This window comes from Onychostoma macrolepis, chromosome 02 (genome assembly GCF_012432095.1).
Source record: "Onychostoma macrolepis isolate SWU-2019 chromosome 02, ASM1243209v1, whole genome shotgun sequence".
Lineage (NCBI taxonomy): Eukaryota > Metazoa > Chordata > Actinopteri > Cypriniformes > Cyprinidae > Onychostoma > Onychostoma macrolepis.
The window spans coordinates 31,815,324-31,833,365 of record NC_081156.1 but is presented as its reverse complement, the minus strand read 5'-3'; the positions used below and the strand labels follow the sequence as shown (position 1 = coordinate 31,833,365).

The 18,042-nt window shown below is 35.5% G+C and overlaps 1 protein-coding gene across 4 annotated transcripts in view; it reads right to left on the bottom strand.

The window, feature by feature from the left end:
- Positions 1-18,042, bottom strand: part of adcyap1r1a (adenylate cyclase activating polypeptide 1a (pituitary) receptor type I) — a 36,426-nt gene that overhangs the window by 5,984 nt on the left and 12,400 nt on the right. For 2 of the 4 annotated variants that reach the window (XM_058756041.1, XM_058756051.1), the window contains exons 4-13: positions 14,429-14,536; positions 12,859-12,959; positions 12,074-12,171; positions 11,425-11,557; positions 5,252-5,405; positions 4,959-5,019; positions 3,660-3,729; positions 3,438-3,529; positions 2,181-2,264; positions 969-1,098 (exon numbers count right to left, since the gene is read on the bottom strand). In XM_058756041.1, coding sequence (XP_058612024.1) covers positions 969-1,098; positions 2,181-2,264; positions 3,438-3,529; positions 3,660-3,729; positions 4,959-5,019; positions 5,252-5,405; positions 11,425-11,557; positions 12,074-12,171; positions 12,859-12,959; positions 14,429-14,536 — 1,031 coding nt within the window. The remainder of the gene's footprint in view (positions 1-968; positions 1,099-2,180; positions 2,265-3,437; positions 3,530-3,659; positions 3,730-4,958; positions 5,020-5,251; positions 5,406-11,424; positions 11,558-12,073; positions 12,172-12,858; positions 12,960-14,428; positions 14,537-18,042) is intronic. The other 2 variants (XM_058756066.1, XM_058756057.1) reach the window with 1 other exon arrangement.

The following is an 18,042-nucleotide window of genomic DNA, read 5'->3' as shown; positions in this document are numbered from 1 at the left end:
CATGATTTCTAAGTGGGAGAACTTGCAAAATAGCAGGGTGTTCAAATACTTATTTTCCTCACTGTATATATATATATATATATTCAAATATGAACCAGCTATTTTAAACTGCATTAATATTTCACAATTTTACTGTTTTACTGTATTTTTGATCAAATAAATGCAGCCTTGGTGAGTGGAAGAGATCTATTCATTTAATCAAGCTCCAAAACCTAGTGAGCTGCAAAAGTACATCCCAATACTGTGTTAATATGAAGTAATTTTTTCGTAATAATATTTTATAGGTGTTTTAGCTGGATTTTGAAACACTCATTGCATTGCATAGTTTTTTATGGGTTGAAAGTAAATTTAACAGAAAATGTACTGGTAATTTTCTGTTAGAACATTATCCATTTTTGTACTGATTTTATTTTTCTTACAGTGTGCCTTGCTGTCTACATAGGCTAGCTTCTAAGGCAGCATAGTAATAAAAATATAACACTGTAAGTAAAAACTGAATGAATTGAAATGCTCTACATAGGCAGCATTTCGGAAAAGTAGAGTGAAAACTAGAGCTGACTGCAAGTTACAACAGAGGTTAACATAAGCATGCTGTTAAGCTAATGGCTTCAAACAAATACGACATACTCTCACAAATACTGGTTGTATATTTTAATACAAAACTGGATACTGGATCTTTAGTACTGAAAAAAATATGGTTTCTTTTGATTCTATCTGCCATTTTGAAATAAACTTTTCACTAGGATTTTTGCAATGCATTCTGAAGTTGTCTAATCTACAAAAGTTTATATTCTTGCAGCATTTAATATTAATGCCCTATGTTTGGAACAGCCCTTGTGTTGGGATCACACCTACTGTATGACGCCATTTCTGGCAGCTCACTGGTTTGGAACAGAGAAATAGTGTCCATGGAGGTGTTTCTAAAATACAGCGCTAAAGTTGCTACTATAAAAGCTGACGCTCAGTACCTGGAAGGAGCCCAGGCCCAGCTCAAAGACCAGTCGCTCCCGCTTGCTGAAATCCTCTGGGGAGAAGGCAAAAACAGTGTAGTGGATTCCGAACAGAGGGATGAGGAGCAGGGTGGAGCGCGCCAGACGCCTGTCAACACACAGCACACACAGCGGCACTTCAGACGGCTGATTAAATCTCTCAACATGTCAACACACAGTAACTGTAATGCACTGGATATCAGAGCCCTCCACAAAAATCCTGCTCCACAGGAAAGGAGGCCTCTTTGATTCATCTATTATTTCTTCTAGACAGCAGAAGAGCAAATAGAGACCTCAGATGCTTCTCCTGAGCAAAAGATCCCAATAATCTCACAAATGTCTCTTCTCTAGACTTTCAGATGAGATTTCAACAATGTCTGCCTGTGCATTACCGAAATAACAAAGTATGCAATTAAAATCTAGCATAAGATATGCAACAATAATCAGAAATATATATTTTTTAAATGGAACAGTTCATTAAAACTGTAGACATAATACATAAAAAAATAGTGGGTCAATAACCAAAACTGCTTGGATGATTAACAGCTGTGCAATAGTCCACCCTGTTTTGATTCCAAAATCTGGCTACAAAAAAAATCCAAAATCTGGTTCCAAAAAAAATTCTAAAATTTATTTAGTGGATGAAGTTTTTTTTTTTTTTTTTTAAACATTCTAGTGAATATCATGTTCAATTTTATTTTTGTGAAATAAAAAAATATTCAATTAAATGATATCATCCTCTGAAAACCTATATCGATCAACTTATACTGCCAAGCCCTGTTTTGGTCTCAGCAGGGCCCAAGGCCAAGACCAAGACTAACTGCCCAGCCACCTAAATCAGATTGGACCAGCCTGAACCACCAGTTCCAAAACAAAGAGGCAACTGTAAACTGGATTTTCCAGCAGGTAAAACTTAATAAAAGTTGTTTGGTGCTAACAACATCAGGGACATGGATTCAGTTCTCAGAGAATGCGACTGATAGTAATACATTTAAATATGAATGCAAAGTACTGTAAATCACTTTGGATGAAAGCGTTTAAAAAGTGTGTGCACGTAATACAACTACACACAATTCTGTGAATAGTCACAGCCTCTTTTCCTCAATGGACAGTTAAAAATGAAAAATGCACATTTGTTGGCCAACACAGAAGCAGATGCACACACACATTCACACAAACACACACACTTACAGCGTGATGGTAGAAAGCTCTGACATCCTGCACGAATGCTGGGCGGCCTGTGTGGGCTCACTGAAGCATTTCTGTGCACAGCTGCTAAACACGACAAAGACAACAAACACTCTTTAGGACAGAACACACACACATACACACAGACTCACTCACGAAACTGACCACACACAACAGACCCCAACACCGAGAGAACTCAAGGACCTCTAATAGCTCAAGCACATACCTTGCATGATACTGTTTTCTATGCAATTACACTAAATAGGGACTGAAGCCTTCAAGCTTCAAAAAGGATGCGAAAAGTGGTCCATACGTCTTGTGCTCTAGATTATTTAGGCTATTTATACTTGCCTAAATAATGCTTATCCAGAAAAAATGATATGTTTTATTTTTCACTGCCACAGAAACCAAAAAACCCCAAACATGTTGCCTTGATCAACACAGAAATTATTGCATCACTCCTGGAATCAACACACAACAGATTTATTGAACATAAACTGCAACCATTCTAAAAACAATTAAAAATAAATAGATCTGTATTAATAACACATTCTCTATTGTTACATCCCAATCATAAAGTGTTACAAATTCGGATGGAAATTCCAAATCCCAGTCAGATTGTTACAAATTGAAATGGAAATTCCAAAAGAATTCCTGTATGCATACAAAATGAATGCTTCCACTTATCCCAGTTGACAATTTTTAGTTACCAGAACAGGAAACCTTATGGTTAAATAATAAAACAAAACCTAAAAATAACCATTAGAGAGCACTCTTTCTAGATTCTAATTAGGTTATATTTAGGTTGTCACAAAATGTTATGGCAAGATTAACATTTTGGATACAAAACCTACAGATAACTTTTCTAAAATGTCAAAATTTGGTTCCTAAAAATAACCAAACGGGAACCATATGTGACACTGGACTACAAAACCAGTCATAGGGGTCTTTTTTTTTTTCATGATCTTTACCTAATATCCTAATGATTTTTGGCATAAAAAAAAAAAAAAGAAAAAGGATAATTTTGACCCATACAATGTATTTTTGGCTATTGCTACAAATATACCCCAGCGACTTAAGACTGGTTTTGTGGTCCAGGGTCACATATGCTAAAATTAGGTGAACGTTATGTGTTTGATTGGATACTATCAGGACTTTCATTTCATTTCAGCCACCATCATGTGATACATTGTATTGACTAATCAGACACAACACAACAACAGCACTCTGTTTCCATGGTGACTGAGACTACACACTCACAGGTAGATGCTGGACTCGTTCCCGCCAATGTCTGGAGACTGCAGCTTCTGCACCAAGATTATGATGATTCCAATGAAGAGGACAAAATTAATCTGAAAGGAAATGCATGAGTATGGAACATGGCTCCATTCGCATACAGTACATAAATTAATTCATATGTTTTATTCATCCACCTTTTAGCTCTAAAAACATAAAATATATATATATATTTCTTTTGCTTACCATGATTGATGCCACAACGGGTCCCTTGATCACCCACCAGAGGGCAGTATTATCATTCATGTCCCAGCAACTGCAGAAATGCAATTGATTAACTGTAAGAAGCTTTATTGCTATTGGTAGGCTAGGTCACGTGATTTAGCAGCTAAGAGTTCAGAATGATAAACTGCATGCTTTTGAAAGAATATAACATTCAGTGTGTGCCAGATGCCCCACTGCATTTGCCTAAAAGTTAAAAAAATTTCTAAATTATCAATCAGATGACAGAAAGCATGTAGTAGTTAAGATGATTATGCTCATACCTATGAATTAGAACCTGAAGAACACGTAGAATCAGAAGTATAAAGTGTAATTCTTGACTAACTATATTTTGATCATATTTTAACTAACCAAAATGAGTGCAACCAGAATGATTGATCTATTTTTGATTTATTCACTGATCTAACCTGTGGATCCCCATAATGTGATGATTGTATATACTTGTGATTGATTTGAAAAAGCACAGGAGTGTTCAGTATCTAAGACATCTCTGTGTCTTAAAGTGGCCATTTTGAGATTCTAAGGAACACTGGATGTGCAAAGGATGACATTTTTTTAATTTTTTTTTGTTCCAGATGTTTGATGTTCCAGATAAAACATAGACTTTAGTCTGTCACCAAAAGAGACAAACTTCCATATTCGGATGATTCTGCAAATGGTGTTATCCAGTATTGCACAATGTTGTACTTCTGCTTTACTATATACTGTATAACCACTGCCCTGATAATAAAGTTGAGCTTAGAATGAACTGTGTGTCTCATTCTTTGGTCCCGGGTACCTGAAATTCTCCAGATTTCAGATTTCGGTTTTATTGTTTTATTCTAACACATGTGAAATATGATATACGTTAATAGATGCTCCTGGTCTTATTGTGCATGATTATATCACAATAGCAATGACATGTAATTAGAAATGTATGAGTTGCACCTTTTCATGTTGACCACATTCAACTCGTTACTGACTATTTATGTAATCCAACTCCCAAAAGACATTTTTACACAAAACTGGATTAAACTATATGTATTTCTGAGATGATAACCAGATGGGACCCGAATTAAACATGCAGCATAGTGAGGTTATGGTAACAAAGCTGTGTTTTCTTATTTAAAACATTAAAAAAAAAAAAAAAAAAAATAGTATGTAGTCCTTTCAAAACATAGTCTCATTCTAGTGACTAGTGACACTGAACTTCAGTGCCAGCATTTGCGTATCAAAGCAACAAATACAGTACATCAGTTTTTGTTTATGCGGCATTGCACATACCCAGAATCATCAAAATGAAGGCGCAGAACGGCCCATATGGTCACACAAATGGTGGGCGTTCCTGAAAGCGCGAGAGGAAGAGGAAATTTGTCAGACCTCAAAGCTGTTCTGCAGTGCATTTAGACCATCAATATGAATGCATTGCATATGCCAGCACAACAAATCACATCATAAAGAGCCGGTGGCCAGTTAATACACAAACGCCACACTCCATTTCCCTCCATATCTATGACTGTGACACATAATCAATCATAAACAATCTATTTTTTCTATGATGCATCACTGTGACATACCCCAGCCGATGATGGTGTACCAGTAGAAGTAGCGTCTCTCTGGAAAGAAGGTTTCCACCAGGAGCGTGAAGAGATAGAGACCTTCGATGAAGAGCCAGAAGTAGTTTGACATCACACAGTAATGGAAGAAGACCATCACTGCCTTACATCCCACCTGAACACAGAGAAACGCATTCAGGTTTGCTTAAAATCCAATGGATCCCGTTAGAAATCCCTTTTACATTCACACTTAAAAATAAACGTTCTTTATTGGCATCCATGGAATCTTTCCATTCCACAACAGGATCTTTGTAGTAAAAAAATATTTAGATTATTAAAATGTTCCTCACACTAAGAAAATAAAATAAAATAAAATTGCTGTTCACTGAAAGGTTCTTTGAGGAACCAAAAAACAGTTCTTCTTATCACAATACTGTGAAAACCTTCTTTGGCACCTTTTTTTAATATATAAATATATATAAATAATTTAATTATCCTGTTTCCCGAGAATAGTTCTGTTTTTTGGTATCCTGTTGCCGGAAATGTTCAGCACATTCAAAACAATCGACAAATACAAAGCAAAAAAGTGACGCTGGTTACTTGGTCACTCAACTATACTGTATCACAATATCAATAAATACAGTAATAATCAACTAAACAGTAACAATTGCAAAAGCACTTTTTCGGAAAGCACATCATTTATACTAAAATGACCTTAAAATGCAAAATAATATGCTTAAATAATATGATAAATGCACAAAATATATTCAGTTGTGAAAATGAACATATTACTTAAGATAGAAAATTTTAAACATACTGACCAGGTAGAACATATTTGTTAAAAACTGTTTTATCATATGCTCTAATATTTCTTTGATTATGTTTTTGTAAAGTCATAATTGTGTTATAATATTGTATATATAATATACTATTTTGATCTGTCTGCAATTTTCTATTTTTCATAGCGTGATTCTTAGTAAGTTAGGGTCAGTTTGACTTGCAAATGTCATACTATTATAATAAAATTATGTTAAAAACACAACTATGTCATGTCCTCATTTTTTTAAAAAGTGACCACTAAACTGTAAGAAATGTCTCTGGTTTCTATTTCATAAATCTAGCCACCTTCATTTTACATCCCTATTCTGATATATTTTATGAAACAGTTTATAATAAATGACAGGACGTCATCCATTAGGAAATGATTTAAGTGCAAAAACTGACACTGGCTATTTGATGTATGAATGCAAAAGGAGAGATTTCTCTTTGTATTATAGGCCTTCTTGGGTCAAACCAGTTTACCAGTTGGTCAAGCTGGTTTTTAGAACATAGCAGCTGATTTGTTGCTGGTCCATAGTGGTCTGCCAGGTAGTTCAGCTAATCAACCAAGCCTAGTGACCATCTTAAACCAGCTGTAAGCAACTGGATCCATGATGCATCCTTCCGTCTGACAGACTGCATGTATATTTCCATTCACAATTTCTTGCCCGCTGTGTGTCAGAACACCCTTAAGTCTTTAACCATGTTCATCAATTACCCTCTGATCCAATTCGGTGCTAAGTGATGTCACTAACATGGCCTCTGATTGGCTGGGGGAAAGAGCTCAGAGTCCTCATTCAGGTGTATAATGAGAGCGTGCACGTTTTTATAAGCTATTCATATGCTAATACGGAAATAATGTAATATTGCCAGAGCGGCGTCATGATAATTACGGCTGTTTGTCAGGCACAGACGGGGGAAACAGAACGTGTTGTTGTTGAACGTGGGGCGAAGGCTTGAATATAAACGGAGGGAATTATTATTAGTCTCTGGATTTCACATGCAAATAGCATCTAGCCAAACTCCGGCCCTACTAACAGTTTCCATTTATGGGTGATTCACTGTGAAAGCAAAGCCTATAAAAAAAACTTTAAACCACACACACACACACACACACACACACAAACTATTACCAGATTAAAACCAAATAGTTTTATATGCTGATGGTACCATAAAATGTAAAACTGTTATAAATACTGATAGTAATATAATATAATATAATATAATATAATATAATATAATATAATATAATATAATATAATATAATATAATATAATATAATATAATATAATATAATATAATATAATATAATATAATATAATATAATATAATTTAGTAATAGTTTATTATTGTTTTTTTTGTATTGGTATATTTAGTATTTAGTGGTATTATATTATATATTATATAATAAAATATGCATTATATGCAAATCATATATATATATATATATATATATATATATATATATATATATATATATATATATATATATATATATACACAGTGGGTGCGGAAAGTATTCAGACCCCTTAAATTTTTCACTCTTTGTTATATTGCAGCCATTTGCTAAAATCATTTAAGTTTTTTTCCTCATTAAATGTACACACAGAACCCCATATTGACAGAAAACCACAGAATTGTTGACATTTTTGCAGATTTATTAAAAAGAAAACTGAAATATCACATGGTCCTAAGTATTCAGACCCTTTGCTCAGTATTTAGTAGAAGCACCCTTTGATCTAATACAGCCATGAGTCTTTTGGGAAAGATGCAACAAGTTTTTCACACCTGGATTTGGGGATCCTCTGCCATTCCTCCTTGCAGATCCTCTCCAGTTCTGTCAGGTTGGATGGTAAACGTTGGTGGACAGCCATTTTAGGTCTCTCCAGAGATGCTCAATTGGGTTTAAGTCAGGGCTCTGGCTGGGCCATTCAAGAACAGTCACGGAGTTGTTGTGAAGCCACTCCTTCGTTATTTTAGCTGTGTGCTTAGGGTCATTGTCTTGTTGGAAGGTAAACCTTCGCCCAGTCTGAGGTCCTGAGCACTCTGGAGAAGGTTTTCGTCCAGGATATCCCTGTACTTGGCCGCATTCATCTTTCCCTCGATTGCAACCAGTCGCCCTGTCCCTGCAGCTGAAAACATCCCACAGCATGATGCTGCCACCACCATGCTTCACTGTTGGGACTGTATTGGACAGGTGATGAGCAGTGCCTGGTTTTCTCCACACATACCGCTTAGAATTAAGGCCAAAGTTCTATCTTGGTCTCATCAGACCAGAGAATCTTATTTCTCACCATCTTGGAGTCCTCCATGCGGGCTTTCATGTGTCTTGCACTGAGGAGAGGCTTCTGTCGGGCCACTCTGCCATAAAGCCCCGACTGGTGGAGGGCTGCAGTGATGGTTGACTTTATACAACTTTCTCCCATCTCCCGACTGCATCTCTGGAGCTCAGCCACAGTGATCTTTGGGTTCTTCTTTACCTCTCACCAAGGCTCTTCTCCCCGATAGCTCAGTTTGGCCGGACGGCCAGCTCTAGGAAGGGTTCTGGTCGTCCCAAACGCCTTCCATTTAAGGATTATGGAGGCCACTGTGCTCTTAGGAACCTTAAGTGCAGCAGAAATTTTTTGTAACCTTGGCCAGATCTGTGCCTTGCCACAATTCTGTCTCTGAGATCTTCAGGCAGTTCCTTTGACCTCATGATTCTCATTTGCTCTGACATGCACTGTGAGCTGTAAGGTCTTATATAGACAGGTGTGTGGCTTTCCTAATCAAGTCCAATCAGTATAATCAAACACAGCTGGACTCAAATGAAGGTGTAGAACCATCTCAAGGATGATCAGAAGAAATGGACAGCACCTGAGTTAAATATATGAGTGTCACAGCAAAGGGTCTGAATACTTAGGATCATGTGATATTTCAGTTTTTCTTTTTTAATAAATCTGCAAAAATGTCAACAATTCTGTGTTTTTCTGTCAATATGGGGTGCTGTGTGTACATTGAGGGAAAAAAATGAACAAATGATTTTAGCAAATGGCTGCAATATAACAAAGAGTGAAAAATTTAAGGGGGTCTGAATACTTTCCGTACCCACTGTATATATATATATATATATATGTGTGTGTGTGTGTGTGTGTGTGTGTGTGTAATACTGCTAATATATACTGCTTTAAATTGTTGTTGTTTTTCACCCAAAAAATTAAAAAGTTTTCTGTTTAATTTAATTGCAATTTTGTTTATGTAAAACAAATAAATATCATACATTTTTCAAATATCATACTGATTTGCACCCACTAAAATGTCATTCAGTCATTCAACAATCTTGTCAGACATATTTACAACAAAAATAAATGTATGACATATTAAAAGACTAATTACTTTCACTCCAAATACTAATTAGTTGTAATTTTACATTTTATCCTAGGTTTTGTCCATTTGTCAGTAATAATTTTTTTACTCATTTAAAACACAATAAAATTTAATATGCTCCCTTATTCTTTTATATATTTTAATATGTACAAGTCAGAATAAGCATGTTGTTTGAATTTTTACATAAATATTGTGTTACACTGAATGACAATGTAACATTATTTCAACCAAATTTTGACATTTTATTCTCCAAAAACTTATTTAAAACCTTAAAAGTAGACACTTTACTTACATTTAATGTGCTTTCTATGGATATAAAATAAATTTTGTAAGTTTCGTAAATTTCTTTGACCCATATATATGTAAGGGATAGTCAACGGCTAGATGTGCATTAAACGATTTGAATGCACGTGGAGGCGAAGAACCACCCGATGCGGGATTTTATTGAAATTTCATCTCAATACTTTATTATATACCCTTTGTTGGCAATGACAGAGGTCAAACATTTTCTGTAAGTCTTCACAAGGTTTTCACACACTGTTGCTGGTATTTTGGCCCATTCCTCCATGCAGATCTCCTCTAGAGCAGTAATGTTTTGGGGCTGTCGCTGGGCAACACGGACTTTCAACTCCTCCAAAGATTTTCGATGGGGTTGAGATCTGAGACTGGCTAGGCCACTCCAGGACCTTGAAATGCTTCTACGAAGCCACTCCTTCGCTGTTCGGGCGGTGTGTTTGGGATCATTGTCATGCTGAAAGACCCAGCCACGCTTTCATCTTCAATGCCCTTGCTGATGGAAGGAGGTTTTCACTCAAAATCTCACGATACATGGCCCCATTCATTCTGTCGTTTACACGGATCAGTCGTCCTGGTCCCTTTGCAGAAAAACAGCCCCAAAGCATGATGTTTCCACCCCATGCTTCACAGTAGGTATGGTGTTCTTGGATGCAACTCAGCATTCTTTCTCCTCCAAACACGACAAGTTGAGTTTTTACCAAACAGTTCTATTTTGGTTCCATCTGACCATATGACATTCTCCCAATCCTCTTCTGGATCATCCAAATGCTCTCTAGCAAACTTCAGACGGGCCGGACATGTACTGGCTTAAGCAGGGGACACGCCTGGCACTGCAGGATTTGAGTCCCTGGCGGCGCAGTGTGTTACTGATGGTAGCCTTTGTTACTTTGGTCCCAGCTCTCTGCAGGTCATTCACTAGGTCCCCGTATGGTTCTGGGATTTTGCTCACAGTTCTTGTGATCATTTTGACCCCACGGGTGAGATCTTGCGTGGAGACCCAGATCGAGGGAGATTATCAGTGGTCTTGTATGTCTTCCATTTTCTAATAATTGCTCCCACAGTTGATTTCTTCACACCAAGCTGCTTACCTATTGCAGATTCAGTCTTCCCAGCCTGGTGCAGGTCTACAATTTTGTTTCTGGTGTCCTTGACAGCTCTTGGTCTTGGCCATGGTGGAGTTTGGAGTTGGACTGTTTGAGGTTGTGGACAGGTGTCTTTTATACTGATAACGAGTTCAAACAGATGCCATTAATACAGGTAACGAGTGGAGGACAGAGGAGCCTCTTAAAGAAGAAGTTACAGGTCTGTGAGAGCCAGAAATCTTGCTTGTTTGTAGGTGACCAAATACTTATTTTACCGAGGAATTTACCAATTAATTCTTTAAAAATCCTACAATGTGATTTTCTGGATTTTTTTTTCATTTTGTCTCTCATAGTTGAGGTATACCTATGATGAAAATTACAGGCCTCTCTCATCTTTTTAAGTGTGAGAACTTGCACAATTGGTGGCTGACTAAATACTTTTTTGCCCCACTGTACATATATATATATATATATATATATATACTACATAGAACATATTAAATTAATTTCATTTAAACATAATTTTTTATAAATTTGTCATGTTGATTTCTTCAGGCATAAAACTAAAAAGGTTTAGTGAAGCTTTAATCCAAAACAAAATATGTGCATTGGTGCATGTGCATTACTCACAGTATGAACAAAGCAGTGGTCGCTGTCCTCCTCAGCATACAGGACCCCGTCTTTAATGAACACAGAGATGGCTCTCAGGATGAAGGACACAAACAGGTTCATGTGGATGAAGTTCCTGGTGCAGTGAAGCTTGCTGTTGACAGATGTTCAAAGGCAGGATTACGGTGTTGTTAGGAGACTGAAATTCTAATGTGTTCAGGTGGGCAGCTGAGGGTCTGTATCAATGTGCAAACACTCATCAATGCTCCTTTGAAGCCCTTGGCATCTTATCATAATGTACAGCATACACAGGTTCTTCAGATCACTCTAAAGCACCACTAAACAGATGCTTTTCTAAATAACTAAAGAAAACAAAGTACTCAAAAAGCTTCTTCATTTGCATCAGGCTGTAAAATCCTTTTTCAATGTAATTGGGAAACTGTACTTCAAAAAGTTAAGAGGCCAATCTCATGTCTGGGTGATAATACACACCAAAAAAGAAACAAAAGAAATTATATTTTGCATGAAGAAAATGAAGTCGCAGTTTTGTACTGCAGTTAATATTTCTAGTAAAATACTCCTTTTTCCTAACATAATTAAATCACTAGCAATAAAGTAGTTTTGACATGCATCATGTACTTAGAGTTTCATCAGTATATGTTAAACTGACCGGAAGCGACACAGAATGACCATAGCTGTGGTCAGAGACACCAGAGACGTGCTGTAGCCCACCGTATAGAGAGCTTTCACAGACGCATAGTACATGTCCTTGGGAAGGGAAGAGAAAACTACATTAGTCTTGGTTAGCAGCAGTTTAGCAGAGCTTTTTGCTTTCTTACATTGCCGTTTCTGCAATTCTTTGAATGCTTTTTTCCGACAAGAAAAAAAAATTAAAAAAGGTAATTGTGACTTTTTATCTCACAATCACAGTTTTGCAGTTCAGATTTTTTATCTCCCAATTCTGAGAACTGCAAGTACTCCAAAAATACTTGTGAGTTTATATCTTGCGATTCTGGCAACTTTTCTTCTCACAATTCCAACTTCTTGAAATTCTTTGAAAAGAAAAAAAAAAAGTCAGAATTGTGAGATGTAAACTTTGAGATATTAACTTGTAATTTCAAGTTTATAATTCGCAATTGTGAGATATAAACTTGCAATTCTGAGAAGAAAAGTCAGAAATTGCAAGAAAAAAGTCTTTTCTTGGAGGAAAAAAAAACTTGTCAATTCTTGCAATTCAGTCAGAATTGCGAAAATCAGAAAGTTAGATTACAAAATTGTATCATTTTAAGAATCTGTCATATTGGTGGACCATAAATTTGAATTTTTATTACTCTTGTAATGACAATGGTCTCCTAAATGACTATGGTGCTTATGACCCTCATATTCTCTCAGTATACAGTTGTTCTGAGCTTGTCTCCAGATGATTTATATCGTTCAGTCAGATGAGATACTCACAGGTTTGGTTGTGTTGTCACCAACGACACAGGCATCAACATAGTGCGGATACGTTTCAGACCAACCGAACTCCGTACAGTTTCTGCTGATAATGCCGAGTCCTGAAAATCAGCCAGGCAACAAGCAGAACAACGATAAATCAAACATGTTTCCCACTTTAAACATACTGTAAGCAGCTGCTGCAATATACTGCTGTCAGCAGAACCACAAAAACAAAAGAGTACATACAGCACATGTACATTTATAATGACTCACGATCTCATGTAAAGCCTAACGTTCAGTGTTTCTGTGAGATTTCAGGCTGATCTTACGCCTGCTTCAACAGTGTTGCTGTTAAACCTGAACTAAACCACAAATACAACCAAAACCTTCAAAAGATTGACTTGAAAATAAATTTTTATTTCACAGCAACTCTTGTTTATGTTTATATCTTTAACTCATTTCTATTTTATATTATTTATTTATCTCAACATGCTCAGCTCGCTAAAAATAAAGTACCATGGTAATACCATGTTTTTTGAAGATGTTTCATGGTCGTACATAGAGATTCTACTGTATGTTTATATATGAATGATTTCTAAAGGATCATGTGACACTGAAGACTGGAGTAATGATGCTGAAAATCCAGCTTTTTCCCTCACAGGACTGTTAATTAAAATAAATTATAATAAATAAATATATACTACATAATATATTAATAAATATATTAAAATAACATTTATTTATATTGTACATTTTAAATGCTGCACTATTTGAGGGTATAGGGGGCGATTTCAGATACTGCCCCGGACTTTGTGGAAAGTGTTGTCTTGTTTCCTGTTTCCTGTCTGTGTATCTCGGATTTACCCTTTGCCTGCTGTTTGTACCTCGCCTGGACTATTGCTCATGTTTCTGGATTACCCCTCTGGATTGTGTTCACCGGTCAATGACCTACGCCAGCCCTAGGAATATTCTGTGTCTTGCCTTCTACATATTTGTTTGCTAATGCTCGACCCTGCCTGTGTATGACCATGCTTGTGAATAAAGCTTTGCGCATGGATCCGCACATCTCACGTCTCGTTCGACCCGTTACAATATATATATATATATATTCTAACACAAACACAAATGAATAAATAAATAAAATTTCATAAATAATAAGGTCCCAATAAGGCCCCATTAATGCATTAACAAACATTAAATAACAACGAGCAATACATTTATTACAATACTTATTGATCTTTGGTAACATTAGTTAATAAAAACAGAATTGTTAGGTAATGTTAGCTCAGATCCATTAGATAATATTAACAGATACAAACCTTTGATTTCAATAATGTATTAGTAAATGTTCAAATTAACATTAACGAAGATTAATAAATGCTTTAGAAGTATTTGTCATTGTTAGTTCATGCTATTGCTAAATATTTGTGGTAAAGTAATATTAATAAATGGAATCTTACTGTAAAGTGTTACCAACACTTTCATTTATATTACTATAATTAGTTATATGAATATAATTAATTATATTACTATTATAATTTATATTAGCAGCAATGCATTAAAAATGTCAGAGTGCAATGTCTCTCACCTTCCTCTGGACTCATGAACTCGAAGAGCTCGGGACAGCTGACCTTCACGACCTCGCCGACACTGGCCGCCTGCCAGCAGGTCAGATTGTCCCACTCCCACGGACACTCTGAAAACAACACCACCAAACAACATTAGTACACCTCACATCTCACAGCAGCTAGTTAGGTTTGTCTTGCTGGGACTATTTTTTACCAGAGATTAGAGGCCTGTTTGTTTTGGACAGTTACTATGGTTTTATTTGAACTTCCTTAGAGTGCCAAGTAAATAGCATGGCATAGAATTACAATAATAATTCAAAAGCATATAAAATAGACAATGAAATATCATGGTATTGCCAACTGAAACAATATCTGTACCACAGTACCGATAATATCCTCTTTTGCATATAAAGCCAAATTACATCTGGACTTGTGACACTATAACAGATGTCTCTGTTTAATTCTCAATTATACTGAAGTCTTTCTAAGATTAGCCTGTGAGAGGACGCCAAAGTGAGCGTGACTGTGACCATCAGGGGGCGTCAGCAGCGGTTCCTGCCCGAGGACTTCAACGTGATCAATAGGTGATATGGATCAGAATCCATCACTTTCACAATTGCATTTGACTCCTCGTTTCCCTCAGCTCATTACTGAAATTATTCTGGAATTAATGACAGAAATGACTCTTCACTCAATCTGGTGGCAACCAGCAAAATGATGCAAAAGATGAATGAAAAAATGTGGAGATACCTGATAGTGTCAGAACATCGACAACAGATTTCGGAATGAATTGTGGGCAGATTTAGAGTACAGATGTGTCTATTTCTGTTCATTAAAATGGTAACTGTTTCTGTAAACAGTTTAGTTTTACTGAATGATAAAAATCGAGAATGAAACCTTTATATTTCAGCTGTAGACAGCAAATGGAAAAATCTTCAGGGTTTTAGAAGAAATATTATTGTCTTCAACTATGCTCAGAGACCTCTAACTAACCCCGATTCTATAATTAATTCTATTGAGTTCCAAAATAAACAATATAAATACAAACCAAATTCAACAAATAAATAATGAATAACTGAATGAATGTAAATACAATTCTATAAATATATAAATTAAATAAATACTATTGAGTCTCAATATGAACAATATAAATAAAAAATTAAATAAACACTACCCAGATTATATAAATAAATTCTATACTATTGAGTTTCAGTGTGAACACTATAAATACAACTAAATAAAATTAATAATTAAATAAATACTATTCAGATTCTATAAATAAATCCTGTAATATACCTTCGAGTTTCAATGTGAACACTAATTAAATGACTGAATGATTGAATGAATGAATGAAGTAATGTAAATAAATTATATAAATGAATACTATTCGATCTTAATATGAACACTGCAAACTCAAACTAAATAAAAACTAACAAATGAATGAATAAATTAATGAATATACAAATAAATATTACAATAATAAAAATGAACAAACACTAATAAACAAATGAAATAATACTGTTGCATCTCAATATTGTCACTATAAATGGAAACTAACTATATAAACAAATAAATATAAAACCTAAATAAAAAGTGAACAAACAAATGAATAAATGGCTACTATTCAGATTCATTTTACTCTGACTCAGATATTTGTTGCATTTGAATCATAACTTCAGCAATCATTTTCCTCTGCGAACTCTCCAAGGAAAAATAACATTTCTCCCCAGCTCATTTCACAGAATTGATCACTGAGACAATAACATAATTCATGAACATGTGCTTAGATGTTTTGCTAACTCACAGGAAGGAATGAAGCCATAGTTACTTTGGCCAAGAGCCTGATTAACGAGATGCTGTACATTTAGTTTGATTAAAGTCTCTAGAGCGGGCCCACCCAGGCCCACCCAGTTTCATCTGTGGCTCACCCAATGAGAGTTTGTAATTTTCCAAATGGATGTAATTTATTAAACGATACTAATAAACGTCTTATTTATTTTATTTATAAACGTAACTTTATTTATTAAAAATATTAAACGCTTGTTTTCATGGTCAATTACAGGTCGTTTCTTAGTTTCCCTCTTCCTATAGGCTAGGCAGTGGCGCCTGCAGGTGTATGTACGCACTGTGCGTACCATGAGTGCTCAGACTGACCTGAGATTTGCCCCGCAAACATTTCAGCAGTAAATTATAGGCCCGTGTGTCCTGTATTTCTGTCAACTGAACCAGCCATGCCATTAATAATGAATTTATCAGTCTTTTGCATGCCAAAGTCAATTTCTGCTTGTAAACATTACGTCAAATAGAAAGAGAAAATCGGGCTACACGCACTTTCGTGAGATCGGGTTAGACTACAACGATTAATTTTTTACATTCAAGCTACCCGTAAAATTTATAGTGAAAAGTTCTTTAAAATCATCTGGAATGCAATAAAGTCATTTAAAGCATTTGCTGCATGGATTAAAAAATAGGCTAATAAATAATTCACATATCAGACAAAATTGCGTTGCCGAAAATCCTTTAAATTTTAAGGAATTCAGAGCAGAGCAACATAAAAATCAGAAAAACATAATCGGGCCTGTTTTAGGCTTTTCATTATTTTTATATTTTAGACGGTGATGAAAAATTACTCGCCATCTCCTCTTTGGACGTGACTTTAGAGAGAAATGCATCTTTACGGATTACATAATGAAAGAGTTTTTGTTTTCGATTTGAATTATTTCGTTTAAAAGTAGTAATTTAAAGCTTTCTATAGATATATTTATCATATCTGTGACTCAATTCGTTGAGTTTCGGTTCATCATTGTGAAGCGCTTCATTCAAGACGAGACGGCAAGCGCATCCTCTGTTTTCCTATTTATTTTATAAAAGCACAACGTTTTGTTGATATTGTGAATGCACACAAATAAAAGTAGACCCTTTACAGTTCCGAATGATGTATTGCTCTTACCTTTTTGAGCAAAAATTACGGCGTATTTTAAGTTGTTTCCATTATCAAGAAAAAAATGTAAGTGATCGCTCTGGTGCCTCCCTGTCCTGCAAAGTGCGCTTCAGCTTCCACTCTTCACTCAAATGATTAGATATGCACCTGTTTATATAGTTCAAACATTTAAACTAACATTATGATATGCTTGAACTGTTTATATCTATAGATTTTATTTTAGGCAATGATGATTTGAGAAGGCTAAATTGATCAAACATATAGGCTATGATCAGCTCACTGTCTGCCGCTGGCCGCTTGGTCGTTACTTAAAAAAAAAAAAACTTACATTTAACGAACAAAAAGTGCTCCAAACGTTTCTATAAATTAACTTTATAAAAAAACGAAACTAAATATATCACTTTACCATTACATGTTAACCAGCTCAGGCAAATGTTAACAATGTTAACTTTTTAAATGTTAACTTTTAATTTGAATAATGTCCTATTAGTAAATTTAGAAATGAACATTGATATAACAAATTACTAATGTTAATGCATGCTTTAGAAGTACTGTGTAATGAACCTTGGTGCTGTATTTTTTGTTAGCAAACTGACATGCAGTTTTCATATGCCTCACACCTGACCCACCCAGTTTTATGTAGGCCCACCCACTTGAACATTTCTGACTACGCTGGTGCTCAAGAGCGACGTT